Genomic DNA, 26188 nt, shown 5'->3' on the forward strand with positions numbered 1-26188 from the left:
GGCGGCGAGCAGTACTGAATTGAACCAAATTAAGAAAAACATTTTCCAAGTGCAAGTCAAATATATGTTCAATTGGCCTATAAAGAAGAGATTAAAAGTAATATTTTGTAGCGGTGTAATGACTGTCTTTCGAAGGTGCTGGGCTGGGGGTGGAGGGGCGGGCAATGGGCCAGGTGGGGCTGGGCTCTCAGGACCCGCTGTAGCTGAGGCCAGGCCAGTGACCCCAGGGGGCTGGGACTTGTGCACCGCCCCTCCCCCCACCGTGGCTGGGAGGGACCAGGCCCCTGGTGGGGGAGGCGGCCGGGAAGGGCCTGCAGCCCCCTGCCTCCCCAGTGGGCCGTGCTGAGGCCCAGGGAGCCCGTGGGTGGCATGGGAGACGCCGTCTGTCCCCCGCCCACCCTAGGTGGGGCCAGTGCCAGCCCCTGGAGAAAGCCCCCCCGCCCTGGGGCCCCGGGGCCCCGGGGGTTGGGCCGGGGTGCTGGGTGGAGAGCCCCGCTCCGGGTCTGTCCAGCCCACAGGTTGCTGGTGCCCCGGCTGGTGGCCCGGAGAGAGCCCAGTGCCGCCCGGGGGACCTGCTCCGGCCCGAGCTGCCGGCCTGCTGGGGGCCCAGGTGGGGGCTCTCGGTCTCCCTGGGGTCTCGGGCAGGCCCCCCTCTCTGGCCCCTGCTGTGTTGGGTGTGGGGGGTCTCCCGGAGTGGGGCCTCCTGTGGCCTGTGGAGCAGGACCCAGTGCCCGGGGGGCTGGCTGTCAGGGAGGAGGGCGGGGGGCTGCGTGCACGGAGCCGGAGCGGTGGCTCCCCGAGCAGGTGACCAGGCAGCCCCGGGCTCGTCTTTCCTCGGGGGGGGGGCTGGGGGGGGGGTGGGGGGGGGGCTTGGATGATCAGCGCCCCAGGCCTGGGTGGCCGGGCCTCCCTGGCAGCTGCTGTCTGAATTCCTGAGGACACAGCTGGGGGCCGGGGGGGGGGCTGCACTGGTTTCCTGCCCCTCCCCACGGCCCCCGAGCCCGTGGTCCCCGAGCCCGCGGCCGTGCCGGGTGCCGGGGTCTGGTGCGCGCCTGGCCGACCCCTCCTCCCGCCTCCTCCGGTGCGGCCATGCTGGGGGGCCGGGGCGCCCCAGAGCTCTGCGGTCCCCGGAGGCGGGCAGAGGCCCCAGAACAATGGGCCGTGGGGGCTGGGGCCCGGCGGGGGCAGGGTCCCCGCCCTCGAGCGGTGGCTCTGGCGGACACTTCCTTCCCGGCGCGGGCGGGCCACCGTGCGCGGCCTCCTGCTGAGTGGAAACACCGGAGTAATCAGAGCTGGGGCCTGGAAACGGGGCGGGCGGGAGGACGGGCGTCTGGACTCCATCTGTGGCCCGCCTGCCGGCCCCGTGGGGGTTCCCGGGGCCCTTCCAGGGCCTGCCCACCCCCCCACCCTGCAGGCCCGCCGGGAGAGGGGGTGTTTGCTGACCGGGGCCAGGCCGCTGGGCTCGGCAGAGACGCAGGGTGGGGTGGGGTGTGGGGGTGGTCCAGCCCTCGCCCGAGGAAGCCCAGGCCTCGCCGAGAGGCCCCATCCTCTGCCTGGATGTGGATAGGTGGGGGTGGGGCAGGCCCGCGCACGGCTCCGGCTGCCCGGAGCGTGGGGCAGTGCTGGGGACGTGGGCACGAGAGGGACCGCCAGCTCGAGCCAGGCGGACGGTGGCCCCTCGCAGCAAGGCCACCCTGCCGCAGCGGTCACCCACGTGCGCCTTCCCAGGCACCTGTGGCCTCTGGTCGGCTGCCACCGGGCCGGCCTGGGGCACCGGGGTGGGTGCCCGAGATCCGCCGCCTCCTCCGAGAAGCGGCTGTGTAGGGGGCTTGGGGGGCCCTGGGCCCTCGGTAGTCAGCAGGGCCGCTGGACCCCAGCAGGCCGACTCGTGGGTGGTGTGTCCGGTGGTGAGCAGGCGGCCGGGGGGAGGGGGAGGGAGGGCCTGGCTCTGCTCATCTGCCGCAGGTTCACGCTGGGGGCAGGGGCGGGTGGGGCTGGCCAGGAGGCCAGCTGGCTGTCGTGGAGGCGCAGGCCTGTGTGTGCGGTCTGCTCTGCTGGGGTCCCCGAGCGAGTCCCGGGTGGTCGGGGCCGGTGACCCTCGGGGGCGCCTCTGGCCGCTGCACGGCTGCCCTGGTGGGCGGCGAGGAGAGGGACAGGGGACGGGCCCTCCAGTGAGGCTCCTGCTGAGCCATGGCCTCCCCTCCTTCCAGGGCCATCCCTTCCTCCAGGAAGCCCTCCCTGCCTTCGGGGCTAGGCGGGGCCTCCTCGAGGCTCCCCGGCTCCTGCTCTCGCCCTCTCTGGACACCAGGCTCCCGGGTGGGGAGCCCTGGGGTCCCCCAGAGCAGGGCAGGCGCCGGGCCGCAGGGGCAGCCACCTGTCAGCACGGCCCCTGCACCCTGTCCGTGCCCGAGGTTGGTGGAGTGTGGGGGGCCCGAGCCATGCCCCCTGCCTCTGGTAGCCCGGGGCCTGCCTGGTCACGCGGCAGAGTCCAGACACAGGCGCTGACCGCAGCTTCGCAGAGGGAGGGCCAGGGTCTCCCGCCGGCCAGCCCGTTTCGGCCGGGCACACGGTGCGGCTCTCCTCTGGGGCCCTGGGGTGCTGGGCGGACCCGCCCGGTGGGAGGGTCCAGCTGCATGTGGCCTGGCTGTCGGGCAGCGCGCGGGTGTCTGGTCAGTAGGGAGCGAGCCGGGCGATGGCGGTGGGGAGGTGGGCGGAGTCGAGGTCACAGTGGCCCCCCGCCGTCAGGTCAGCTCCAAGAACCGCTCTCCTGCGGGCAGGTGCGGATGGAGCCACGGGGGCCCGTGAATCCGGGCCGTGTGGCTCGGGCTGCGGGTGGGGAGGAGTGGGCGGCGGGCCCGGGCGTCCAGGCTCTGACCGCCTCTGTCCCTTGCTCCCCCAGGACCCCTGCCTGTCCTCGCTGCTGCTGGACCAGCTCCCGGCGTCCGGCCCCGCGCCCCCCTGCCGCCCGGAGGGCGAGCGCCGCTGCGACGTCTGCGCGGCCCACCTGCACCGGCCCACGCGGGAGGCCCTGCGGCTGCTGCAGGCGCCCGCCGGCCGGGGAGACCCCGACGCCCGCCCTGGCGGCCCCGGGGCCCCGGAGAGCCCGCGGGACGTGCCGGTGGAGCTGGGCCCGGCCGGAAGGCAGCCGGGCCAGGTGGTGCCGGACGGGCGGAAGGTGCTGGCCTGGCCCTCGGGGCCCAGCGTCCAGGTGTCGGTGGCGCCCGCCGGCCTGGGCGGGGCGCTGAGCACGGTCACCATCCAGGCCCAGCAGTGCCTGGAGGGCATGTGGAGCGTCTCCAGGGTTGGCGGCCTGCTGCCCGCCTCCTGCCTGGTGAGTGCCCTGGGCTGGGTGGGCTGGCTGGGACCCCCTGGACGCCCGGGTGGGGTGTGGGTGGCGTGTCTGAGCGGGTCCCCTCCTGGGGGTGCGTGTCTGAGTCTCGCCGGCCGTGTGGGGGCTGTGGGCGGTGGGGGGAGCCCCCAGAGGGTCCTCAGGCCCACGCCCGGTTCTCTGCAAGGTCGCTGGTGGGCCGTGTCCTCTCGTGTCTCCCGGGGCACCGCGCCCACCCCAGGCCCACCCAGCGCCAGCAGCTGTGGTCGGATGGGGCGGTCTCGCCCATTTCCCGGACCACTCGTGGCACTGGGGTCCCGTGGGCTCCTGGGGCGAGGTCGGGTCTTTGTCCTCGGGAGTTGGGGGCGAGGGGGGCACTTCCTGGTGAGGAGGATCCCGGGGGCCCCTCCCCTTCCGAGCTCTCCTGCCCGCCAGGCCGGGCTGCCCCCCAGGGGGACCCAGGCTGCCCTGCCTGCAGAGTGCTCCCCCACCGAGGTCCCCCTGTGGCCCAGCGGGTGGTTACCACAGCATGGCCTCTGTGGGGCCAGCCCTGGGCACCAGTGGGTGCTGTGGGTGCTGTGGGCACCACGGGCCAGGGCCCTGAGCCGGCCTCAGCCCCACAGTCCAGGACGAAGCCAGCTCTGGAGGGGGAGCTTTTGCTTGTGGGGGCCTCTCCCAAGTGTGTCTGCTGTGTCTCCCCGTTTGCCGTCTAGGAGAAGGGGTGCCAGGATGGGTGTCAGGAGAGGGGCTTTCCTGGGACCCTGGGACGATAAGGTGGGGAGACAGCTTGGGAGAGCTGGATGGCTTCCTGGAGGAGGTGGCACGGACCTGGACCCGCAGGGAGGTGGCAGGGGTGGTGTGCCTGGGCGGGGCACAGTGGGGACGGCGGAGGCCCCTGGAGAGAGGCGGAGGCTCCCAGCCTGGGGCGGGAGCCACAGGCACGTCCTGCAGGCCCTCGAATGCCAGGTGGGAAGGGGCGGGCCCTCACCCAGGGGTGCTAGGGTGTGGGGGTGAGAGTGGGGTGCAAGGGGGACGGGGGTGGGTTGGGGTGCAGGCCGTTGGCTGGGTGGCCCTGCAGGTGGCCCCCACGCTGTAACACCTGGGGGAGTAAGGCCGCCTCTCTGTTTTGTGGGCCGGCTGACGGTGTTCGAGTGGCCGGGAATGGATTTGTAATTAGACAGCCGCCCTGGAGATCGATGGGGAGATTATTAGAACCGTGAACAGAACTCCAGACTCAGAGGTGGTGATTTCCCCCGAACCAGTGCACCGATCGTTAGCGGCGGCCCTGGAGTGCTAGAGCAGTGCGCGTCTCAGGCCGCAGAATCAAACATGCTGCAGGGACGGGCCGCGAGTCTCCGACAGCCCATCAGCGGCCCTGGGCCCATGGTCTCTGGGCTCCTGTGGGTCTGGGCCTCGGGGCGGGTGGCCCGCCAGGTCCAGGTCAGGGAGAGGAGGGGCGGGAGGGCAGGGGCACGCGGGAGGGCGCCGCCCTGCCGCGGAGGTGGCCGGTGGAGGCGAGGCCCGGGTCCCAGTGCCTGGCGCGGTCTGCCCCTGCGGCTGGGAGCCGGCGCTGCGGCCTGCCGGCATGGTGCTGCGGGCCGGCCATGGTGGGGGGAGGCAGCCCTCGGCCAGCCCCGGCCGTGGTCGTCGAGATGCAGCCTGGTTCCCGAGACGCTGAGGGTGGCCCTTTCCGGGGCATTCCACCTCCTGGGCTCCCGGGGAGCCCTCCCGGCTGCGGGGCCGCCCAGCGGGACAGCCCGGCTCTGCCTTCCAGACTAGATCAGGCGCCGGTGGGAGCCGGGCTCTGGCCTGCGGCCCACACGGCCGCCCTGAGGGAGCCAGGCAGTGACCATGGGACCCCCGCAGGTCCCCTGCCTGGTCCGTTTCCCTGGGACGCGGCCCTGAGCCGCGGCGTGCCTCCCCCACGCCAACAGAGGGCCAGTCTGATGCTCATCGGACACCCAGATGTCCGGGGAACGGGGCCCTGACCTCCTGGCCCCACAGTGGGCTGGAGGCGGCTCAGGCTGGGGCGGCTGGCGTGGGGCCGGTGACAGCCTTCCCGCGAGTCCTGCGGGCACAGGCCTGGCCCTGCCTGGACGGGAGGGGTGGAGGGCTTCCTGGAGGGGGTGCTGCCTGCCACCTTGACGTGCAGAGTGGGAGGCGAGGTCCTTTTGGTGGAGGCCCAAGGCTTTTCCCTCTGTCCTCAGAGGTCCAGTGGTGCAGGCTTGGGGGTGCTGCTCCCGCTGTCCCCTCCCCATGCCAGCCCCGCCTCCCTGTGAGCCTGGGCAGTGTCCCTGGTGGGTGCCCACCTGGCCTCAGGAGTGTGGCTGGGGTGGTGGGGGATGGGTGGCCCTGTGCTTGGGTTCTGGCCGTGTCTCTAACTCGACCCATGGCTGCCGCCCCCTGCGGGCCTCAGTTTACCCACCGTGGAGTGGAGGGGGGACAGGATGGCCCTGCTCCCGGGTGAGGCTGCAGCAGAGCTGCTTCTGGGACGGGGTGGGGCGGGGCACCTGCAGGGGGCAGGGCCTCCCTGGCTGGGGGCCTGCGGGTGGCCAGGCGGAGCTCGGAGGGGGGCGGCCGGCTCTGCCTCCCTGGGCCCTGGGGCCCGGCACATGCCCGCCCAGCACTGCCATCCGGGCCCCAGGAGGGCCGAGGCTGAGGGTGCAAGAGGCCACGGGGCCGCCCCCTTGCCCCTTCCCTCTGCTTCCCCCGCCCCCGTCCCGGCACAAAATAGTCCCGCGACAGTGTCTGTCTCGAGGCGCTGACTCGCGCTGCCCCTCCCGCCCCAGGATCCGGCCCGCGGGGACTGCAGGCCTGGAGGGTCCCTAGGAGATGGGCGGTGCGCTGTGGCCCCCTCCACCCCTGCTGTGGGCGCCCGTGCGACCGGGGGCGTGGGCCCAGCAGACGCCTCTGCCAGGCAGGCCCTCGGGAATGCGCCTCACGCTCTCCTCTCGCTTTTCTTTCGTTGCTGCCCCGGCACCTCCATCCCATTTTCTGTTTGGCCACCTGCCCGCCGCTCACCCCCGTCTCCCGTCTCCCATGTCGTGGTCATCCCCCCCGCTGCTCCTCCCCCCTCGCCCCTCGGCTTCTTCTGGCGCGGGTCTGCTTCTGGCAGGAGTGCGCAGCGGCCGTCCCGGTGGCCGGAGCCGCGGCTCGGCAGCGCGTGGGACGGTGGAGCCGAGGCGCGTGCGGGACGCCCAGCACAGGTCAGTGTGGGGGCTCAGCCGCAGGCTCCCGGGGCGGCCGGCGCTGCTGCGGCTGCAGGCGGAGGTGCCCGCCGGAGCTGGCGGGCGGCGGGGCCCGGCGGGGCGCGGGGCCGTGGGTGGGGCGCAGCCCTCCCCGCCGGCAGCAGGCCAGGCCGGACGCAGATCCGCTGGCCCTGCTGCCCCGGGGCTGGTCGGGGCCGGTGTGAGCGGCGTGGGCGGCGGGCTGCGCGCAGTGGGTCTCAGCCACGCCCCGCGCCGCCCGGCAGTGCAGACCCCGGTGGTGACGTCGGCGCGACGTCACTGGAAGTTCCCCCTGCTCCGCTCCGCGGGGACGGAGGGGCGGCGTGTTGGGTGGTGAAAAGGGAACTCGCTTCCGGGTCTCGTTGCCCAGGTCTAGGCCGGGCTGACCCTCCTTCCAGAATGTTCCCCGCGAGCTGGGCCCCGCTCTGCTCCCGCAGCGCCACGTCCCTCGGGGCGGCGGGGCCCACCTCCCGGCCGCGGGCTGGCTCTGTCTCCGGCCTGTGTCCCCACCGGGCCCCGTACCCCCCCCCCGGGGGCATGTTTACGGGACACGGGCGTGTGCCGGGCTCGGGGACCCTGCCCCACCCTGCCCTCGGCGCCGGAGAAGGCGGGTGGAACGGGGCGGGGGGGGGGGGGTGGCTGATGCGTCCAGCACGTCGCTCCGGGTGAAACGGGGGAGCCGAGCGGGGCCAGAGGGTCCGCAGGAGGGGGGCCCCGGGCAGGGCTCCTGGGGCGAGTTCGGGGCAGGCCTGCAGGAGGGGGCGGGGCTCCCAGGGTCCCCACCCTGTGGGCCGAGGCCAGGCCGGCCTGCTGGTGCCACTCCCAGTGAGGGCCTGGGCTGCTACCTGCCTTCCCGAAGCCTGGGGGGCCGGCGGTGCCCTGGGGGGCCCGGTGGGGGTGCTTGGCTTCCATCCAGCCGAAGGTTAGGGGGGTGTCTGTGGATATTCCTTTGCGGACATGTGTCGTCTGTGCCTCGGGAGGGGTTTGGAAGCAGATGCTGACCACAGGCTGGGGGAGACCCTGCACCACGGTGAGGAGTGGTGCCGCCCTGAGGTGCAGGGCCTCCTTCCAGAACATTCCTCCTGGGGCCTGTGTGTCGTATTCTGCTGAAGTGCCCCTGGGCCATGCCACCGGGCCAGCCCGGAGGAGGCCGGACCCTCCAGGGCGGGGCTGCCCCCTGGGCTCCTCACCGCAGGCTCCCTGCCGGGTCCTCACTGAGGGCGTCCGGGGCGGTGGTTGTCGCCAGCACCGGGGCCGGCCCATGGTGCCCGGGGAGGTGGGGAGGCTGGGCCCAGGGCCCTCGGGGCGGGCGCGGGGCTGGGGGTGGCCGGCGGAGGCCTGGGGTCCGAGGCCCAGACGAGGGCCGTGCAGCTGAGGGCGGTGTGGCCGCCGGCCTGCGGCTCGCTGGCGCCATCGGGAGCCGTAATCGCGTTTGCGCTCCATCACCAGGCCGCCCCCCTCTCTGGGGTTCGCTTGAGCTGGTTAGTGGGAGATGCCAGCGTAGTGTTCCAGGCGCGGGAACATCGAACGTTATCATACGCGGGGCGATTAGCGCTCGCGACAAATGTTTATGGCAGTTTCTTCCCCAATTACGTCTCTGGTCCTCCCGGAGGGACGCCCTGGGGACGAGGGGCAAAGGGTCCCTGTCCATCTGTCCTGACCAGTGTGGCCACTGCGTTGCTGGGACTGGAGGGGGCAGGGACGCAGAGCCGCCCGAGCAGGCATTCCCCCCCCCCAGGGCAGAGCGCCCCTGCCCCCGGCTGCCCCCAGCTGCCCCCGGCTGCAGGGTCCTCTGTGCACAGGGCCCCGGGGGGCGTGCTGGCTGGGGGGTGCAGCGGGCTCCTGTGCGTCCCTCACATGGCTCCCTCCCCCCTGCAGGCAGAAGCGGCGGTGGCCGCGGTGGCGGTGGCCGACACGGTCCGAGACGGCCCTTCCGCCCTGGGCCCCGACGGCGTGTCCAAGATGTGGGGCCGCGGTGGGGCCTGCACGGCGGCCCTGGTCTCCCCGGCCCCAGGCACCCCGGCCGGGGGCTCCCCCGGCCCGTCGGCCGCAGCCTCCTTCTTCATCAGGTAGGTGTCCCCGGGCCTCCGGGCAGGGCCCGCGCCTGGCTCGGCGCAGCCTGGGCGAGAACGGCGGGGGGCACCGGGCTCCTGGCCTGTGGTTCTCCCCCCGGGAGAGCCGTGACCTTGCTGCCGCCGAGCGGGTAGAAGGAGGGCTGGGGGGGCCGTGCTGGGCTCCAGGGCACCCCGCTGACGGCAGGAGGGATCCAGCAGCAGCCTCGCGCCCCAAGAGTGGGGTCCGGCCAGGAGACTGGGTTCACTCCGAGTTTTTGCCCCTTCCAAGCTGTGCCGCCTTGGGCAGGTCTCTCAACCTCTCTGTGCCTCGGTCCCCTCGAGTGCCCGGTAGCGCTTTCCTGAGAACCGCTGCGAGGCGCTGACGCCTGCAGCCCCGAGAGCAGGCTGGACAGCCTGAGGAGGCTCAGCTGGGGTGTCCTGGGGCCTGTCCTGGGGCCTGGGGCCTGGGCCAGCGCAGCTGCAGCCACGGAGGGAGGCGGCCACGGGCGCGGGTGGCTCCCCTGCAGTCGGGTGGGGGAGGGGTGGGGGTGGAGCAGGGGGGATCCTGAGGGCAGGCCGCGCCCAGGCCCCACCGCCACCCTCCCCACCCAGCCGGTGCTGGCCCCTCGCACGGCCCACCAGCAGCAGAGTGGGCCCCAGCGCCAGGCCCGGCCTCTGGGGGTGAGGGGGTGACCGGAGTCCTGGGTGTGCTCTCTGGGTCCCCAGGACGTCGGGCTGTGGCCCTGCAGGCACCAGGTTCTCGGGATGCCAGCTGGTGAGGTCGTTCGGGGTGGGGGAGGGGCGCTGTGTGAGCCGGAGCGTGGCGGTGGTGGCCAGTGTCCTGCCCGCGGACCGCAGGGCGGCGTGGCACTAAGGAGCCGTAACAGTGGCCCGGCCCCGGGTCACTGTCCCACGAGCAGCAGCCCCTCGGCGCCGATAGGCTTCTCCAAGAACTGTGCCCGGTGGCCGGACTGGCGCCCTGCAGGGGCCAGGGGGCCTCGTGGCCTGACCAGGGGTGACGGGTGGGGTGTGTGCGGGGGCGTCGTCGGGTGCAGGGCTGGTGAGTGGGGTGCAGGCAGGGCCCGGTGCCCCCAGTAGGTGCTGCGGTTCCCACTGGGACTCTGGTTTCGGGGCCGGGGAAGGGCCTATCGGGGGGGGGGGGCGGCCTCGGAGCCGGGTGCCGGGGTGGGGGGGCCGCACAGACCCAGCAGCTGAGAGCACCCCTCCCGCTAGCCTCAGCCCCGGCCTCGGGCAGTGGCCGAGCTCCGCCAGGCTGCGGCTGCCCGACTGTCCCCACCTGAGACCCTCTGCAAGGGCAGCATGTGGGGCCCCAGGCTCGGGGGGCCGCCCGCCTCGGCGGCAGCCCCGTGGCCCCACAGGGCAAGCACGCCTTTTGTCTGGAGCCCGGCAAGGCTGCGCTGGCCTTGGGAAGTTGCCATAGAAACGGGCACGCGGGCCAGGCCCGGGAGGCAGGTTCCCTGGGCGTCCACCGGGAGGGCGATGCCGGCTGCTGTTCCTTCCAGCCTGTTGGACACCCCGAGTCGCAGCTGCTTCTCGAAGGGCCGTGGGCGGGGGCAGCGGGGGTGCCCCGGCCAGGAATGCCGTGGGGCCCCAGCCCCCGCCTGACGTGGGCCCAGGGGATGCTGCTCTTCGGGGCTGCGGCCCTGGGCCGACGGGTCACATGAGGCGCTCTGCAGCTGCCCCTTCCCATGTTCCGGGGGGGGGTGGCTGCAGCTCCGAGAGGGGGCGGGCTTGTCCAGAGTCCCCAGGAGACCTGGGGCTGCGGGGGGCCCCCCTGGACCCCCCCGGAGTGCCCCGAGGCACCCCCTGAGTTGTGCTTGATGACCCGCTGGTGGGGGAGGGGTCTGGGGAGGGGCCTGACGGCTGTGGGCGGGGCCGGTGAAGCGAGTGCTGTCCTCTGGGCTGGGCTCCACGAGGTGGGCTCTGAAGGGGGAGCAGGAGTCTGCCGGGGGCGGCAGAGTGGTGTGCGGTTAGGAGTTCGGGTTCCCTGTGGGCCCTCCACGCGGGGAGGCCGAGGAGGGGAATGTTCCCTGGGTGCCTCCGCACTGGGGGCCTCACGGGCACCCGTGGGGGCCAGAGCCCAGGACGGGGGGGCGGCACCCCGTGCACACCCGTCGGCCGGGTCTGGCCGGGTCTGGTCGGGAGCTTGGTGGACCCGGGAGCCCTGTGCTCGGCGGACACAGACTCGTCTGAGGGCGCGGTGCTCCGGCTCCGAGCAGAGTCCTGGAGGGGACGGGCCGGTGGGCCAGGCGGCGGAGACTGCATTTTCTCCAGAGGCTCTGGGGACCTTGACCTCCCCTTTCCTGACTCCCCCCGCCTCCGCCGCCCCGGTGTTTCCTGCCCGTGCAGCCGGCCGCACCTCCCAGATGCCTCCCTTAGAGCTCTCTGCCGCCTGCCCGCCCCTCTGGGCCTTTCTGGGGGTGCCCGCCCTGTGCCTGGACGCCCCAGCAGGTGTGGAGGCGGGGGCGGGGGTCTTTGGGGCACCGGGGCACCCGCTGCTCTCGTAGGCCCCCTCCCTGCCTCGGCGCAGCCTCAGCGGGCCCCGCCCCGGGGTCTGCCTGGACACCCAGTCCCCGGACGCAGGCCTGGCCCCCAGCCGAGGTCCAGAGCCAGGGTGGGTGCTGCCCAGAGGTGCGTGGGCAGCTCTGGCTGGGCACCCAGGGCAGGAGGCACCCCTCCTCTGCGAGGCGGGGCTGAGGGTCCCCCCTGCCTCTGGGTGACGTGGGAAATGCCAGCGGTGGTGAGCCCCAGCTCAGGGATGCTGGGGGCCCGGTCCCTGGCTTCAGGGGTCCGTGGCCCCCTAGCGATTCCGAAGCCCCGAGTCCCCTGAGGCCGTCAGGGCCGGGGCGGCGGCCCCGGGTGGACGCAGAAGGGTGCATCGGGCGGGCCGGCCCACCAGCCTCGTCGCCTTGGGGTTCGGGAGCCCTGGCCCGGCCCCGCGGAGCCCGCACGTCTGAACAGGCGTGCTCCGGCATGCCTCCCTGGGTCTCCTCGGGGCCACCAGGGCCAGCGCCTGGACATCCCGTCTGGTTCTGGGACGGGCCGTGTCTCTGTGTGTGAAGGGTCAAACACGTCTTCTTCCGTCTCCACGAATCAGAGCCCAGGGCTGGCGAGCCCGGGAACGGCCGCTGGGATTGATGAGAGGCGCCGGGGGGGCGGCCTGGGGGCCTGCTTGGGCGGTCACCCGCAGTCCCGTCTTCCCGGGTCCCAGGCCCAGCTGGGCAAGCTCCTGTCCTCCAGAGCCCCTGCCGGGGCAGGGGGGCAGTTCAGGGGGTCCGGGGAGGGGGGGCAGGGCCGTGTGAACCAGGGTCTCAGGGCAGTGGGGGGGTCACGGGGTCTGGGGAAGCCCCGCGTGGGGCATCAGGGCAGGCTTCCTGGAGGAGGTGTTCTCTGAGAGCGAGGAGGGCTCTGTGTGCAGGTGAGCCCCTGCTTTTCCGCGTGTTCTCTTCAGAGGCAGACCCTCAGGCCGGCGGGTGCTCCACCTGCGAGTCTCTCCTCCCGGCACGCTGCACCCCTGCAGGTCCCGCCGCGGACCCCCCCCCACCAGCACGCAGTGGGCATCCAGGGGTCCCAGAATGGCATCGTGCGGCCTTTCGGTTTCTGGGAGGCCTGGTGTCGGTGCCACCTCCACCCCCACCCCCACTGCTCAGAAACCGGGTCTGTGCTCCCCGGAAGGCCGGGGCCCTCTAGGGCAGCGCCGGCCCGCCCGCCGCAGGGCCCCCCGGGCCCCGCCAGGCCGGGCCAGAAACCCAGAGGCCACACGGCGCCAGGTGGCTGGCGGGTCTGCCCCAGCGCCCAGGGGCCTGGGTTCCGCCGTCACAGGGCAGAGCGCTTGTCCTGGGCCTGCGGACCTGGGATCCTGCCTGTGAGTCACCCCCGTCGGGCGAGCCCGTGGGAGCGGACACCCGGGGGCCGGCCAGGCGGGCCTCTTGGGCTGGGTGCACGTCAGGACAGGGCGGGGAGCAGAGGGCGCCCGAAGTTAGAGCGTCAGACCTCGGGCGGAGACTCCTGGCCGGTGACATTCCAGACCCTGGGGCCAGCCTGACCTCAGAGGACCGGGCCGGAGTCTGCCCAGGCGGGACCTGGGCATGCCCAGCGCCCTTGTGGCCTCCCCTGCGCTGCACGGGGCGTGGCCCGCCCTCTGGTCTCGGCCTCTGCAGGATGGAGGCTCTAAACAGTGGCACTTGGCACCCTCCCTTGCCGCCCCGTGCTCCCCCCATCAGCCCAGTCCCCCTGTGCCCTGAGCTTGGGGGTGTGGGTTCAGGATGCTTTGCCTCCCACAGCCTCGGGGTCCCTGTCTGACCCTGTGCAGCTTGGGGGGCAGGGAGCCAGCTTTGGGGCTGGGGGCACACCTCCACTGTGGCCGCTGCTGACTCCTCCTGTAGACCCGAGGCTGAGCCGACCACCACCCTCCAGCTCTGGCTGGGCGCCCCCAAACCCCAGGACCAGGCCCTGCTTCTGGCTCACAGGTGGGGCTCCTCAACCTTTGCAGGCCAAGGTCAGGCCAAGGTCAGGCCCAGGCTCCTCCCCCTTCCCCAGCTGCCCCGCCTCATCCAGGTAGGTGCCCCCCACCCTGCCCTGCAAGCTCGCCTTCTCTGTGTCCCCTGAGCAGACCCCCGCAGAGCGGGCGGCGCACCCGCTGGACTCGGCCGTCCTCCAAGTCTGGCCGTGCCCCTTCCCCCAGGGGGTCGGTGGGAGGCTCGGTGAAGCCCATGGTGGCGGGGGCCCCGGGCAGGCTCTGAGACCGCGGCCTGGCCTCCTCGTCCCGCCCCACCCCGCCGGCTGCCCCCACCCCCGCTGTCACACGTCACACGTCACACGTCACACCGGGGCCGAGTCCGGCCCTGCCCATCTCGTCCTGGAGCTGGCCATGCCAGGGCGTGGCCCCCCGCAGAGTGGGCAGCAGAGGGGGACGGGTGGGGACAAGGGGCTCTTCTGCGGGGGGGGGGCCCAGACAGGCACCGGGCGGGCATCTGCTCGTGGCCGAGGGTGCCCCGTGTTGTCTGGGCCCCTCCTGGGTGCTGGCTTGTGGGGTTCACTCCGGGGAGCGCGCCCCACCCGCCTGCCCGGCCCCCAGCGGCGCCGCCACCGCGGTTCCATTAAGGGTCCGCTCCAGGCCGTAGATTACGTTTAATCTCCACGACAACACCCCGCCAGGAGGAGAGCCGCCGTCCCTGGGGTCCCATAAAGGACACGGACCGTTAAGGATGAGAGGAGTTACACAAAACGCGGCCGTAGATCTCCCCGCGCGGCAGGCGGCCCGGGGCCAAGCCGCCCGGCGGGCCAGCCCTCCCGTGGCCCTGGCAGGGGGCAGTGTGGGCCGAGGACTGGGCGGTGGGCCCTGCGGGGTGCAGGGGGCATGGGGGGCCTGTGGCCGGGTTGGGGGGCTGCACCCGTGTGGAGGTGCTTTGCAGGCACTGGCCTGTCGGGGCCACGCCTGGGCCTCTGGTGGTCACCTCAGTCAGCCCGTGTCCCGGGCGGGAAAGTGGCGGCACCGAGTCAGCATGCCCGGGTCCCACAGCCTGCGAGTGGCTGCCCTGTCCTGCTCCCCACAGGGGCTGTGGGGTTGGTGACCCAGGGCAGAGGGAGGCGCTCAGTGCCTGTCTGTCCCCTGGCCTCTTCCCTGGGGGAGGCAGGGCTCTGGGGACAGGGGCAGGGACAGCTCTGAGCCCCCGTCTGCCCTCCCCCCCCTCCCCAGGGCCGTCCAGAAGCTCAGCCTGGCCTCCAAGCGCAAGAAGCCCCACCCGCCGCCGGCCCCCGCCAGCCGGGGCACCTCCACCTACCCCACGGACTTCAGCGGGGCCCTGCAGCTGTGGCCGCCCCCTGTGCCCCCCTGCCTGCTCAGGGCCTCCTCCAAGGCCAAGGACAACCCCGGCGGTGTTGGAAAGGTAGGCCCAGCCCCAATTGGGGGACAGCCCCTCCGGGGTGGGGGGACGAGGCCAGGGGTGTTTGAGCAGGTGTGAGGGGGGGTGTGCATGAGACGGAAGACCCCTGCTCCCTTCCCTGGGTTGGACGAGGTGGTCAGCGGGGGTGCAGGTAGGGAGACTGGGCCCAGCCAACTTTGGTGGCTCAAGGTGGCCGCAGGGAGCCTGGGAGACTGGGGCGGGGGTCCCGGGGCTGTGTGCTGGTCTCAGTGTGGGCAGGACAGCCAGGGGGCTTCCTGGGACCAGGGGTTGGGGTCTGACCCCAGGACCCCGCTCTGCCCCACCTCCGTTGGCACGCCGCCCTCAGGCAGGGCCCAGGGCAGGGGCAGACCCCAGCCCAGGCCCCCGCGGGAAGAGGGGGAACGTGTGTGGGTTCAGATGGGGAAACCGAGGCTCACAGGGAGGGAGGGCCTCGCCCAGCCCGGGGACGGCCCGGCTGGGCCCCGGCCACCCTGGCTCTGGCCCTCGCCCCTGCAGCCTGTGGCCGAGGCTGCGCTTCCTCCTCACCCCAGACTGGGCGCCGGTATCGGCGCTGAAACCCGGGTCAGGGCCCTGGGTGGGTGCGGCCCACGAGGGCCTCTCGGTGGTGCCCCCGGGAGCTTGCTGTGGGGGGAGACCTCCCCTGGGCCCGGGCCAGAGGGGGGAGCTGCCCACTGGACAGAGCGACTGGCTCTGGGGAGCGGCTGTCAGCAGCTCCGGGCCTGGCTTTGACCTTGGCCTGGTCCCTTGGCCTGTCGGGGTCGTCGGGCTCCACCTGCAGGCGGGTGGGGGGCAGGGGTGGGCTGGTGCCTGGGGTGGGCGGCCGGGGGGCTCTGCCCTGCGGCCCACACGCGGGGTCTTGTCTCCTCCTGGGGCTGGGCCCCCACCTGGGGCGGGTGCTGCCTTCTCTGTGGGTGGCTCTCCCTCCGCCCCGGGCGCCCACCCAGGGCCCCGCCCTGCCTGCGGCGGGCGCCGACATCGGGGCAGAACGCCTCCCGAGAGGCGAGCCGTGTCGGCACAGAGAGGACCCGCGGTCACGCCCGGCTTCTGACGCGAACGTGCTGCCCAGGGTAATTCCTCGTCCGTCCTGGCATCTTCAAAGACCCCCGGGCCGGCGGCCGGGCGCCCCTCCCCCGACGCCTGGGCCACCCCGTGGGGGCGGAAGCCCTTTTCTCATGTAAAGTATGTCTCTTCCTAACCAGCAGCTGTTCAGTGGGGCTTTGTGGCATCTGACCACGAACGGGGCGGGGGCTGCGCTGAGATTGTCTCGCTGGAAGACGCCCGTCTCCCCGAGGCCACGGCAGCACCCTCCCGGACAATGGCCTGTGCGCTCAGCAGGGCCGCGCACGGCGCACAGGCGGGCCGGCCTGCGACGTCCCCGAGGCGCCCCCGCGGCCCCCGCCCACCCACTGCGGCGGCTCTCCCTGCCAGCAGCTCCCACTGTGGCGTCTGCAGGGCCCCCTCGGCCGCTCAAGGGGCCGAGAGTTCGCGCTGAGAACAGTCGCCCCGAATGAGTGGCCGCACGCACACGGCGAGCGCGGCCACGGCGTTTGGAAGTGAAGTCGTTTGGCTGGGGCGTCGGGGAGACAGGATGCATTCTGGGCGGGGGGCGCCGGCCGGGCGGGGGGCACGGTCGGGAAGCGGTCTGTGCCCCCCGAGGACGGGCGGCCCCTGCCTCGCAGGCCGCCCGCTGGGGGGACGGCGGACGTGCCCCGTGGCCCGCTGCCCACGGTGAACCCGTCCTACGGGCGTGACGTACCTGCCACTCACTACGGAGTCTGTGAGACCCCGCGGCTCCGAGCCGGGCCCCGCGGTTCACAGGGTCTCGGAGGACTTGGGGCGGGACAGAGGGGCCCTGCCCAGAGCCGCCGCTGCCCCCGGGGTGGGGGGGGCCGGGCTCGGGGTTGTCCTGGTGCAGCTTTGGGGCGTCTGGGTCCCCGGTGCCCACCCCCCGCCTCCCGTCCTCGCAGCCGCGGGCAGCGGGGCTGGACCGGCTTCCAGGAAGCTGAATCTCTGGCGGGGGCTGGGGGGGGTGCGTTTTTGGGCCTGTGTCTGTGTTTTGTGGGAGTGGGAGCAGAAGCTGCCCAGCCACCTGCCGGCTGAGCTCAGACCCGCCTCCTGCCGGGCTCCGCCTCTCCCCGCACCCCGGCCGTCCCGGCCTCCCAGTCCCCGCACCCCGTCCCGGCCCGGCCCCCCAGTCCCCGCACCCCAGCCTGTCCCACCGGGCGCCTTGGGGTTCTCCCCTCGGGCAGGACTGCGTTCCCTCGTCCCCCTCAGTGTGTCGTTCTGGCTCCCGCAGCCTGGGGCCCGCCGGCACTCAGGGTTGGGGAGGCTCTGTCCTGGGGTGCCAGGCCCCGGCCTGGTCCCCTCTGGGGCCTCCGTTTCCAGGGCTCCTGCTGCCCCCCCCCCCGCCCCCCGGCCAGCCGGGCTGTGGTGGCAGCCGTGCCGTGGCCCTGAGCACCCCTCTGCCGCTGGGTCCGGGTCCGAGCCCAGTCCGGGGCCGCCCCTCCCCCAGCCCAGGTGCACTCGGTTCCCTGCTCTGGAGGGGCCCGGGGTGGGTGGGGGGCCTTCCTTTGGGGGTCCGGCTGCGCCCTCTGTTGGCCTCGCGCCCCTCCTCGCCCCGCCGCCGGGTTTGGATGTGGGGCTTCAGGAGACCGCTCTCCGGCTGGGCGACGCCGGCAGGACGGTCGACCTCTGACCGCATTTCCTGGGGGTAGGGGACCTGGGGGAGGGGTGGCCGTGTGGCCGCTCCACCCGGGAAGCTGGCAGGGCTGTGACTGCTCTGGAATGTTCCGTGCCTCTGATGTCCACTCCCTTGGGGGTCTCCCTGCTCTGCATCAGAGCCGGCGAGGGGATGCGGCCGAGCCCCCCGCGAGGGCAGTTGGGGACACTCGGGCCAAGTCCCCACGCCCCCGTCCCCCTGCCCGCTGGGCGTCCAGAGTAGGCCTGTCTCCCCCGGCCTGGCCTGTCCGGTGCCGACCCGCCCTGCGCCGGACGCCTTTCCTCCAGGCTCCCCGTCTGCTGGCCCCGCCGACCTCACGGGCGGGGGGGCCCCTCTGGCCTGGAGCAGGGGCGCGGGCGGCCGCGTTCCCTCCGGTGGACGCCCGTGCCCAGGCCCGGCCTGCTGCCCCGGCCCCCGCTCAGACGCCTGCCCCCGCCCGCCTCCAGGTGAAGGTCATGCTGCGCGTCTGGCCCGCCCAGGGGGCCCCGCGCTCGGCCGAATCCTCACCGTCCTTCCTGAAGGTGGACCCGCGGAAGAAGCAGGTGACCCTGTACGACCCGGCCACTGGGCCCCCGGGCAGCGCAGGTTCCCGGCTTGCCGCGGCCGCCGCAGTCCCGAGGATGTTTGCCTTCGACGCCGTGTTCCCCCCGGACTCGGAGCAGGTGAGGGCGCGGGGTCCTGGGGGCAGTGGGCCTGGGGGTCTCCCCCCCATCCTCCTCCGCCCCACCCGTGGGGCGACTGCTCGGGCCCCAGCCTGGTTCTCAGGTCAGTCGGGGGGCAGAGGGGCTTCCCGCCCCAGGGCTGCGCTGGCTCCGGGGAGGCTCCCTGGGTCTCGTGGGAGCGGGGGCCCCGTGGGTGCCGTGCTCCGGGCCGCGCGGCGTCTGCGACGGCAGTGTGACTGTGTGTGCGTTGCATGTGCCTGTCCACGTGTGTCTGGTTGGTTCACATGTGTGTTGGGTCCATCCATGTCCTGTCCACGTGTGCTCCGTGTGCACGTAGAGGTCTCTTGTGTCCTTGGTCCTGGCCACCCTGTGAGCTGACCTGGTCACTTCTGTGCTCTGCCCCTCCCCCAGGCCGAGGTCTGCTCAGGGACAGTGGCCGATGTCCTGCAGTCGGTGGTCAGTGGGGCTGATGGCTGCATTTTCTCCTTCGGCCCCACGAGCCTCGGTGAGTGCCCCCCCCCCCCGTGGTCCGCTCTGCAGCTCCTGGGCCCCGCGTCCGGGTGGGCAGGGTCCCGTGGGCATGTCCACCCCCCGGGCAGTGGGTGGGCAATGGAAGCCCTACTGGCCGGGGGCTGGGGGCCGTGAGCAGGTCGGGCAGGCCGCCGGGGTCGCAGTGGCCCCGGGGTGGCCCCGAGCGCCCCGGGCAGGGCCAGCGAGGCAGCTGCCGGGTCAGGGGCTCTGCCGCCGGGCGTGGCCAGCACGGGGGCCTGATGCCCTGCGGCCCCCAGGGAAGTCGCACACCATGATCGGGAAGGACAGCTCGCCCCAGAGCCTGGGCGTCGTGCCCTGCGCCATCTCCTGGCTCTTCCGGCTCATCGGGGAGCTCCGGGACCGGACCGGCGCCCGCTTCTCCGTGCGCGTCTCGGCCGTGGAGGCGTGCGGCCGGGACCAGCGCCTGCGCGACCTGCTGGCCGAGGTGGCCGCCGCCAGCCTCCAGGACGCCCGGTCTCCCGGCGTGTACCTGCGGGAGGACCCCATGTGTGGGACGCAGGTACGCCCACGCCTCCGCCAGGCCGCCCTGGGGGGGGGAGCGGGGGCTGGCATTTCCGGGGGCTGGCGTGTTGGGGGGCTGGTGTGTTGGGCTGGCATGTTGGGGGGCTGGTGTGTTGGGGCTGGCGTGTCCAGGGGCTGGCGTGTTGGGCTGGCATGTCAGGGCTGGCGTGTCCGGGGGCTGGCGTGTCGGGGGGGCTGCGTGGTGGCTGGGGCGGCGGCGGTGGGGGCTGTGTCTTGGCCCCGAGCACCGAGGCGCCGCTGTCCCCTCCGCCGCCCAGCTGCAGACCCAGAGCGAGCTGCGGGCGCCCACGGCCGAGAGGGCGGCCTTCTACCTGGACGCGGCCCTGGCGGCCCGCAGTGCCGGCCGGGCCGGCTGCCCCGAGGACGCCCGGGGCGGCTCCCACATGCTCTTCACGCTGCACGTGTACCAGTACCGCGTGGAGAAGTGTGGCAAGGGGGGAAGTAGGTGTCCTGGGGCCCCGCGGGGCGGGGGCGGGGCCGGGGGCGGGGCGGGGGGCGAAGCCTCACCCGCCGCCCTGCGCTTCCAGTGTCCGGAGGCCGCAGCCGCCTGCACCTCCTCGACCTGGGTGGCTGCGAGGGGGCGCCCGGCGGCCCCCCGGGCCTGTCCCTGTCGGCCTTGGGCAGTGTCATCCTGGCCCTGCTCAGCGGGGCCAAGCACGTGCCCCACAGGTGAGTGGCGGGCTCCTCGGTGGGCCGGGTGGTCTCGGGGGAACCGGCAGCTGCAGGTCGGGCGGGTCCCATGTGTCACCCCGAGCTCTTCGCTCCGCGCTCCCCCCCCACCTGCGGGGGCCTCGCCGCCCCAGGCCTGGGGGAGGGTGAGGCGGGGGCTGGGTCTGGGGAGGGGCCTGCTGCTGCCCTGCAGCCCAGCCTCCCACCCCGGCCCCGTCCCCAGGGACCACGGGCTCACCCTGCTGCTGCGGGAGGCCCTGGCCGCTGCTGCCTGCCACGCCACCATGATCGCACACGTCTCTGACGCGCCCGCCCGCCACGCCGAGACGCTCAGCACCGCGCAGCTGGCCGCCCGGGTGCACCGCCTGCGCAGGAAGAAGGTCAAGGTGGGGCCCCTCCTCCCCCTGCCCCTCCCCTCCCCACCAGGGGCCCAGGGGCTTGTGGCCTCCCCGGGCCTCTGCCCCGTGTGTGTGTGGGGGGGCGCCCGGACTCCCTGGGGCCCTGCACCCACCGGGCCCTGCCCAGAGCAGGCGGGCAGCCGTGTCCGAGGCCGCCCGCTGACCCAGCAGGACTGGAGTGGCTCACGGGGGCCTCTCGGTGGCCTGGCCTCCACCTAGCCCAAGGGGAGGGGGTGGGCAGGTCGTCAGGGTGGCCTGGTGGGGCCCCCGGGGCCAGCCGTGTCCGTGGAAGCTGCTGAGAGCGTCCGGCTGCGCTTTGTGCCTGTGACCCCCAGTCTCGCCCCGGCGCTCGGTGGGACCAGGCTGGGGGCTGGGGGACCGCGGACACGTCGTCCTCCGCCGGAGCGTGGGTGCAGCTGAGGGTGCTGGGGGGCCGGGCGGGGCAGTGGGCGGGACCGGCGCTCACCCCGGCCGGCTCCGCCCCCAGTGCGCCTCCAGCTCCTCCGGCGGCGACAGCTCCTGCGAGGAAGGCCGCGCCCGCCCCGCCGCCGCCCTGCCGCCCTTCCACCCCCGCTCCGGGGCCCGCCGGGACCCCGACTACTCGTCCAGCAGCGAGCAGTCCTGCGACACGGTCGTCTACGTGGGGCCCGGCGGCGCGGCGCTGTCCGACCGCGAGCTCACGGACGGCGAGGGCCCGCCCGAGTCCGTGCCCATCGTGCCCGCGCTGAGCCGCCGCCGGCCCCCGGGGGGCCCGCGGGACGCCGACCACTTCCGCTGCAGCACCTTCGCCGAGCTGCAGGAGCGGCTGGACTGCATCGACGGCAGCGAGGGCCCCCTGGGGGCCCCGGCCGGCCCCGCCCGCGGCGGCAGGAGGCCCTCGCCGCCCGAGGCCGCGGCCCCCAGGGCGGCGGCGGACGCCCCGCTGGCTGTCAGCGCGTTTCACAGCGGCCACGGCCCAGCCGCCCACCGCGGTGCCCCGGAGCTGGACGGCGGCGCGGGACCCGAGCTGCTTGGGCCCGACAAGGCTCCCGGGGGCAGCGGCAGGAGGCCGCCGCCCAGCCCAGCCCCTCCGCCCCCCGGGCAGCTGGACGCGGGCCGAGCCCCCGCGGAGCCCGGGGGCGCCGACGGTGCGGTCCGGACGCCCCCGGCGGGCACGAGCGGGCAGGGGGGCCGCCCCCGGGTGTCGGCGAGGGGCCTGCTGACCACCACGGTGACGCTGCAGCAGCCGGTGGAGCTGAACGGCGAGGACGAGCTGGTGTTCACGGTGGTGGAGGAGCTGGCCCTGGGGGCGCGCCCCGCCAGCCTGGCCAGCCTCGGCAGCGACTGCTCACTGCGGGCCCTGGCCTCCGGCTCGCGGCCCGTGAGCATCATCAGCAGCATCAACGACGAGTTCGACGCCTACACCTGCCCGGCCGCCGGCTGCTCCCCGGGCCCCGGGCTCCTCGAGGTCGGCGTCTGCACCGCCGACGGCCTCGGCCCACGGGCCAGCCCAGACCCTTGCCGCCCTGGCTCCCCTGCAGGGCCCAGCCCTCTGGGCCCCCCGATCCTGGACAGCTCCCCGGGGCGCGACCCACCGGGCGGCCCTGGCCCCGAGGCTGCGGTGGCCACCGCCCGAGTGGACAGGGAGCCCCCGGCCCCGGCCCCGTGTGGCGCAGCCCCGGTGCAGACCATCCACTCCAGCCTCCCCCGGAAACCCCGGACCACCCCGGCGGTTGGCTGTTCGGGCGGTCCCTGCCTGGCCCTGAGCCCACCTGGCCCCGGGGGGCAGTTCGAGGACCCCTGGCTGCTCCGGGCAGATGGCCGAGGCCCCCTGCAGGTGCCCTCTGCCAGCAGGACCCCCAGCCCAGCCCCGATGCTGGCCTGTGCCCGGAGGGTGGTGGACGGCTGTGAGGTGGCAGCCAGGGTGGCCCACCGGCCGGAGGCTGTGGCTCAGATCCCACCGCTGCGGAGGGGGGCCACCACACTGGGGGTGACTACGTCGGCCACACCCTGCGGGGACGTCCCAGTGGAGCCGGGGGCCTGCGTGGGCAGCCCGAAGGCCGCCCCCAGCGGCAAGAGGACTGTGGTTCCCAGGGGGGCTCTGTTCCTGAGGCCTGGCGGGTCGGCGCCCCCGGCCCCGCCCGTGCGCAAGTCCAGCTTGGAGCACAAGGCCAGCCCGGGGCCCACACCTCCCCCCGCCGGGGGTCCAGCCTGGCCTGGGGCTGCTGCCCTCTTCCCCGGGGAGGAGGAGGCCAGGCCCAGCGGCCGGGCCGACCACTCTGTCTCCAAGGCCACGTCCAGCCTGAAGGCTCGAGCCGGCAAGGCAGAGGCCACGTATCGGCCTGCCACCCACGGGTCTCTGGAGCGGTGCGAGGGGCCGGCCCACGGCAGCGGCAGGGCCAGGGAAGCCGCCGCTGGGAGGCCTGCCCGGGCTGTGCCTCGCTTGGGTGTGCCCCCCTGCAGCCCCGCGCCCGGGCCCGCTCCTGCCTGCAGGGGCAGCCCTGCCAGGGCCGTGGGGGCCCCCAAAACCCCAGCCGGTGGGGGCAAGGGCCGCAGCCTGGCGGGTGGCGGGTCAAGGGCTCCGGGTGCTTCTGCAAAGCCTCCGGCCCCTGTGGCGGGCCGGACGCCCGGCGGCCCCGCGGCGGGTCCCAGGGCGGCGCCGCGGGCCAGCCCTGGCGTCGGGGCCAAGGTCAGCCGGGGCACCATCATGGGCACCAAGCAGGCGCTGCGGGCCGCCCACAGCCGCGTGCACGAGCTGGCGGCCGGGGGCGCCCCGGGCAGAGGCGGCCCCTCCTGGGGCTCGGCCGATTCGGACAGCGGCAACGACAGCGGCGTGACCGCGGGCGCCCCGCTGCCCTCGCCCTACAGCAAGGTGACGGCCCCGCGGCGCCCCCAGCGCTGCAGCAGCGGCCACGGCAGCGACAACAGCAGCGTGCTGAGCGGGGAGCTGCCCCCGGCCATGGGCCGCACGGCGCTCTTCTACCACAGCGGCGGCAGCAGCGGCTACGAGAGCCTGATGCGGGACAGCGAGGCCACCGGCAGCACCTCCTCCGCCCCCGACTCCATGAGCGACAGCGGGGCCGCCTCCCCGGGCTCCCGCGCCCGCAGCCTCAAGTCCCCCAAGAGGAGGGCCACAGGTGGGTGGGGCCGCAGGTGCGTGGGCCGCCTCCCCGGACGCGGCCCTCCCTCCGCGGCGCGCAGGGCCGGAGGTGCCTGGCGGCTGGGCGTGACCTCCGTCGGCGCTGGACGTGCGCACCCCTCCAGGGGTCACGGCACGCCCTGGGTGCGCCCCTCTCTGCCTGAGAGGCTGGTCCTCGTCCCCTCAGGGGGCGCTGGTGGGGGCCGGCTGCTCCTGTCACCCCAACGGGCCTGAGGACCCGAGAGGGGGCCTGGGTTGGGGGCCGGGGCCGGCTGCCTGGAGGCCCCCTGACTTCGTCCCCTGGGCCCCCCCGTCTCTGGGGACCGGGTGGGGTGGGCTCGTCCCTCATGCTGTGCGTGGTTGTGGTGGGGGGACCCGGCCATCGGCCGATGTGCAGGAGGGGCTGGCACGCTCTGGGGGCGGAGCCGGGGCGGGACGGTGGGCGGGGAGATGGGGGCCTGGCGGAGGAGTCTGCCCCGGGACTCCAGGAGCCCGGCGGGGGGCAGTCAATGAGGACGCAGGGTGGCCGCCAGGGGCTGGGCGTGGGGGTCCGTGGGGTGGTCCTGGTTCGGGGCCCGCGCCCTCTCCCCCGTCGGGACCCTGTCACCCAGCGCCCGGCTCTGCCCAGGTCTGCAGCGGAGACGGCTGATCCCAGCCCCACTGCCCGACGCCGCCGCGCTGGGCCGCAAGCCCGGCCTTCCGGGGCAGTGGGTGGACCTGCCCCCGCCGCCGGGGGCCTCGCTGAAGGAGCCCTTCGAGATCAAGGTGTACGAGATCGACGATGTGCAGCGGCTGCAGCGGCCCCGCCCGCCGCCTCGGGAGGAGCTGGAGGTCAGGGGCGGGGCCGTGGTGGGGGAAGGGCCAGGCACAGCAGGGGGCGCCCCGGGGAGGTGGCCGAGCAGACCCCGAGCTCACCCTCCCCTCTCGTCCACAGGCCCCCCAGGACGTGGAGAAGGTAGGGACTGGCCCCGCCCCCGCGGTCACCCGGTGCCCTCCTTGGGCAGGGAGTGGGTGGCTGGGGAGGTCCTGAGGCCACCCCTGTTCCCTGGGGTCCCACTCGGGGGAGTTCCCACCACCGTGCCCACCCATCCGGGGCCTGGGTTCGACGGGCACCGGCAGGGAGGTCCGGAGCACCTCCTGGCGCAGCACCGCCTGTGGGGCCCGGGACCCCCTCCTGCCCACCTTCGAGGCCCGCCCCCCTCCCCAGCGCCCGCCCAGGCCTGGAGGGCGGAGGGGCTCCGGCGCAAGGCCAGGGGTGGCGGGAGCCACTGGGAGTCCCCTGTGCCTGGGCCCACCTGCTGTCCCCCGCCCCAGGGCCTGGTGTGTGCCAGCATGAAGGTGCGGCTGGCGGAACGCCAGCAGCAGAAGCTCCGGGACGTGTGGGCCAAGCGGGAGCTCCTCTGTGCGGAGCTGGCCGCCACGCAGGGCCGGCTGATGCTGGAGCCGGGCCGCTGGGCGGCGCAGTGTGAGTGCCCCACCCACAGGCCCCGCCCCGCCCCCCCTCGTCCGCTGTGCGCCCCGAGACCCGGGCTCCAGGCCGCCGGGCCTGACCGGCGGTCGCTGTCCCTCCCCAGTCGAGGTGGACCCCGCGCTGGAGCCCGAGTCCGCGGAGTACCTGGCGGCCCTGGAGCAGGTGACCGCCGCTCTGGAGCAGCACGTGAACCTGTGCAAGGCCCACGTCATGATGGTCACCTGCTTCGACATCAGCGTGGCCACCCCGGCCGCCACCCCGGGGCCGCAGGAGGTGGACGTCTGAGGCCGGGCCGGGGACTCGGGGCCGGGATGCGCGGGGCGTGAGGGCGGCGTGTGGGATGGACGGCGGATGTGTTGGGGGCTGGAGGAACGTGGGCGCAGAGGCCCGGGCGCAGGGCCGGGCGCCGGGAGTCGGTGGGACAGGAGGGAGCGGCGTGGACGCGGGGTGAGTGCGCGGGAGGCGAGGCGACGGCCCCCACCCGGAGAGCGACGCAAGTGCCTTTGACCTGGACGAGGACGCCTCTTCCTTGTACGTTTGGTGCTGAGAACTCGAGCCACCAGCAGCCAGAGGCCCCGAGCCCTGGCCTGGGGGCGGCCGCGGCCGTGGGGGAGGGGCCGGCTGCGTTTTGTGGGGTCCGGTCATCTTTACAGCAGGTCCGAGCAGCTGTGGCCGGGCCCCCCGCCCCTTCCCGCATCCAGGATGGTTTTCCTGGGCGCTGGGTCCCCCTGCGGGGGCCGCCCGAACGGCCTCCGAACCCGCGCTCCGCGGCGCTGCCCCCGGCAGAGCGTGCAGGCGGGTCCCGGACCTGCTCGGCTCCGGGGACGCGCGAGGGCGGAGCCCGGGGCGGGGCCAAGCCACGCAGCGGCTTCCTCCGCGGCAGGAACTCTTACCAAAACCACATGCAGGAAACAGAAACCGACACACGCAGAGGGGGGGAGGGTTTTTTTGCAGGTCTCGCGGGGTTTGTATTTTTGTACTATTTTGCCTACGAGCGCGGCATTTGCAGCGGGAGTTTGAAGACAGACGATCTATGTTTTTACGGTTTTCTACGGAGGGCGTCCCTCAGGCCGGGCTCTTTCTGGGGGACTCGCGGGGCGGGGCGGGGCCGGGGCCGAGGCTGCCGGTGCGCGGCGTTCCCGTCACGGCGGGCTGTTTTCCGACCGCTGTGCGTTTTTCGGGGGCGTCTGCGTGTTTGTACACATGTGTGGGCGACATCTCGTCTGTGAATAAACGGTGCATCGACTGTTGAGTGGCTGCGAGTCGCCTGGCGCTCTGCCTTCCTCCGAGGGTCCTGGGGGAGGGGGCAGGTCCGTGCGCCCTCGGGGACCCTCGCCCCCCCCCGCCCCCGCGCCCCCGACTGCCCTCGCAGGAGGTGGGTGTGGGCACACCGCAGACACATCAGCCTTCCGACCCCGGAGCAGCAGGAGCCCACCCCGCACAGCTGGCCCCTGCTGGGGGCGGGGGCCCTGGTCTGCGTCCACTGCAGAGTCTCCGGGCCCTTCGGGGGCCCACTGGGGTCACTGTCCCTGGTGTCCCTC

The 26188-nt window shown here is 74.1% G+C and overlaps 1 protein-coding gene across 2 annotated transcripts in view; it reads left to right on the plus strand.

The window, feature by feature from the left end:
• KIF26A (kinesin family member 26A) overlaps positions 1 to 25897 on the plus strand; it is a 35960-nt gene extending 10063 nt beyond the window's left edge. For both annotated transcript variants that reach the window (XM_045823618.1, XM_045823619.1), the window contains exons 3-16: positions 2900 to 3331; positions 8434 to 8624; positions 14329 to 14518; positions 17702 to 17917; positions 18329 to 18422; positions 18706 to 18968; positions 19249 to 19432; positions 19519 to 19660; positions 19884 to 20046; positions 20546 to 23174; positions 23805 to 24007; positions 24111 to 24131; positions 24491 to 24641; positions 24751 to 25897. In XM_045823618.1, the coding sequence (XP_045679574.1) occupies positions 2900 to 3331; positions 8434 to 8624; positions 14329 to 14518; positions 17702 to 17917; positions 18329 to 18422; positions 18706 to 18968; positions 19249 to 19432; positions 19519 to 19660; positions 19884 to 20046; positions 20546 to 23174; positions 23805 to 24007; positions 24111 to 24131; positions 24491 to 24641; positions 24751 to 24932 (5061 nt within the window). In that variant the 3' untranslated portion in view covers positions 24933 to 25897. The remainder of the gene's footprint in view (positions 1 to 2899; positions 3332 to 8433; positions 8625 to 14328; positions 14519 to 17701; positions 17918 to 18328; positions 18423 to 18705; positions 18969 to 19248; positions 19433 to 19518; positions 19661 to 19883; positions 20047 to 20545; positions 23175 to 23804; positions 24008 to 24110; positions 24132 to 24490; positions 24642 to 24750) is intronic.
• The last annotated feature ends 291 nt before the right edge of the window (positions 25898 to 26188 follow it).

Source organism: Phyllostomus hastatus, unplaced genomic scaffold, assembly GCF_019186645.2.
Source record: "Phyllostomus hastatus isolate PE091 unplaced genomic scaffold, TTU_PhHast_1.1 phas_scaffold_501, whole genome shotgun sequence".
NCBI classification, from domain to species: domain Eukaryota; kingdom Metazoa; phylum Chordata; class Mammalia; order Chiroptera; family Phyllostomidae; genus Phyllostomus; species Phyllostomus hastatus.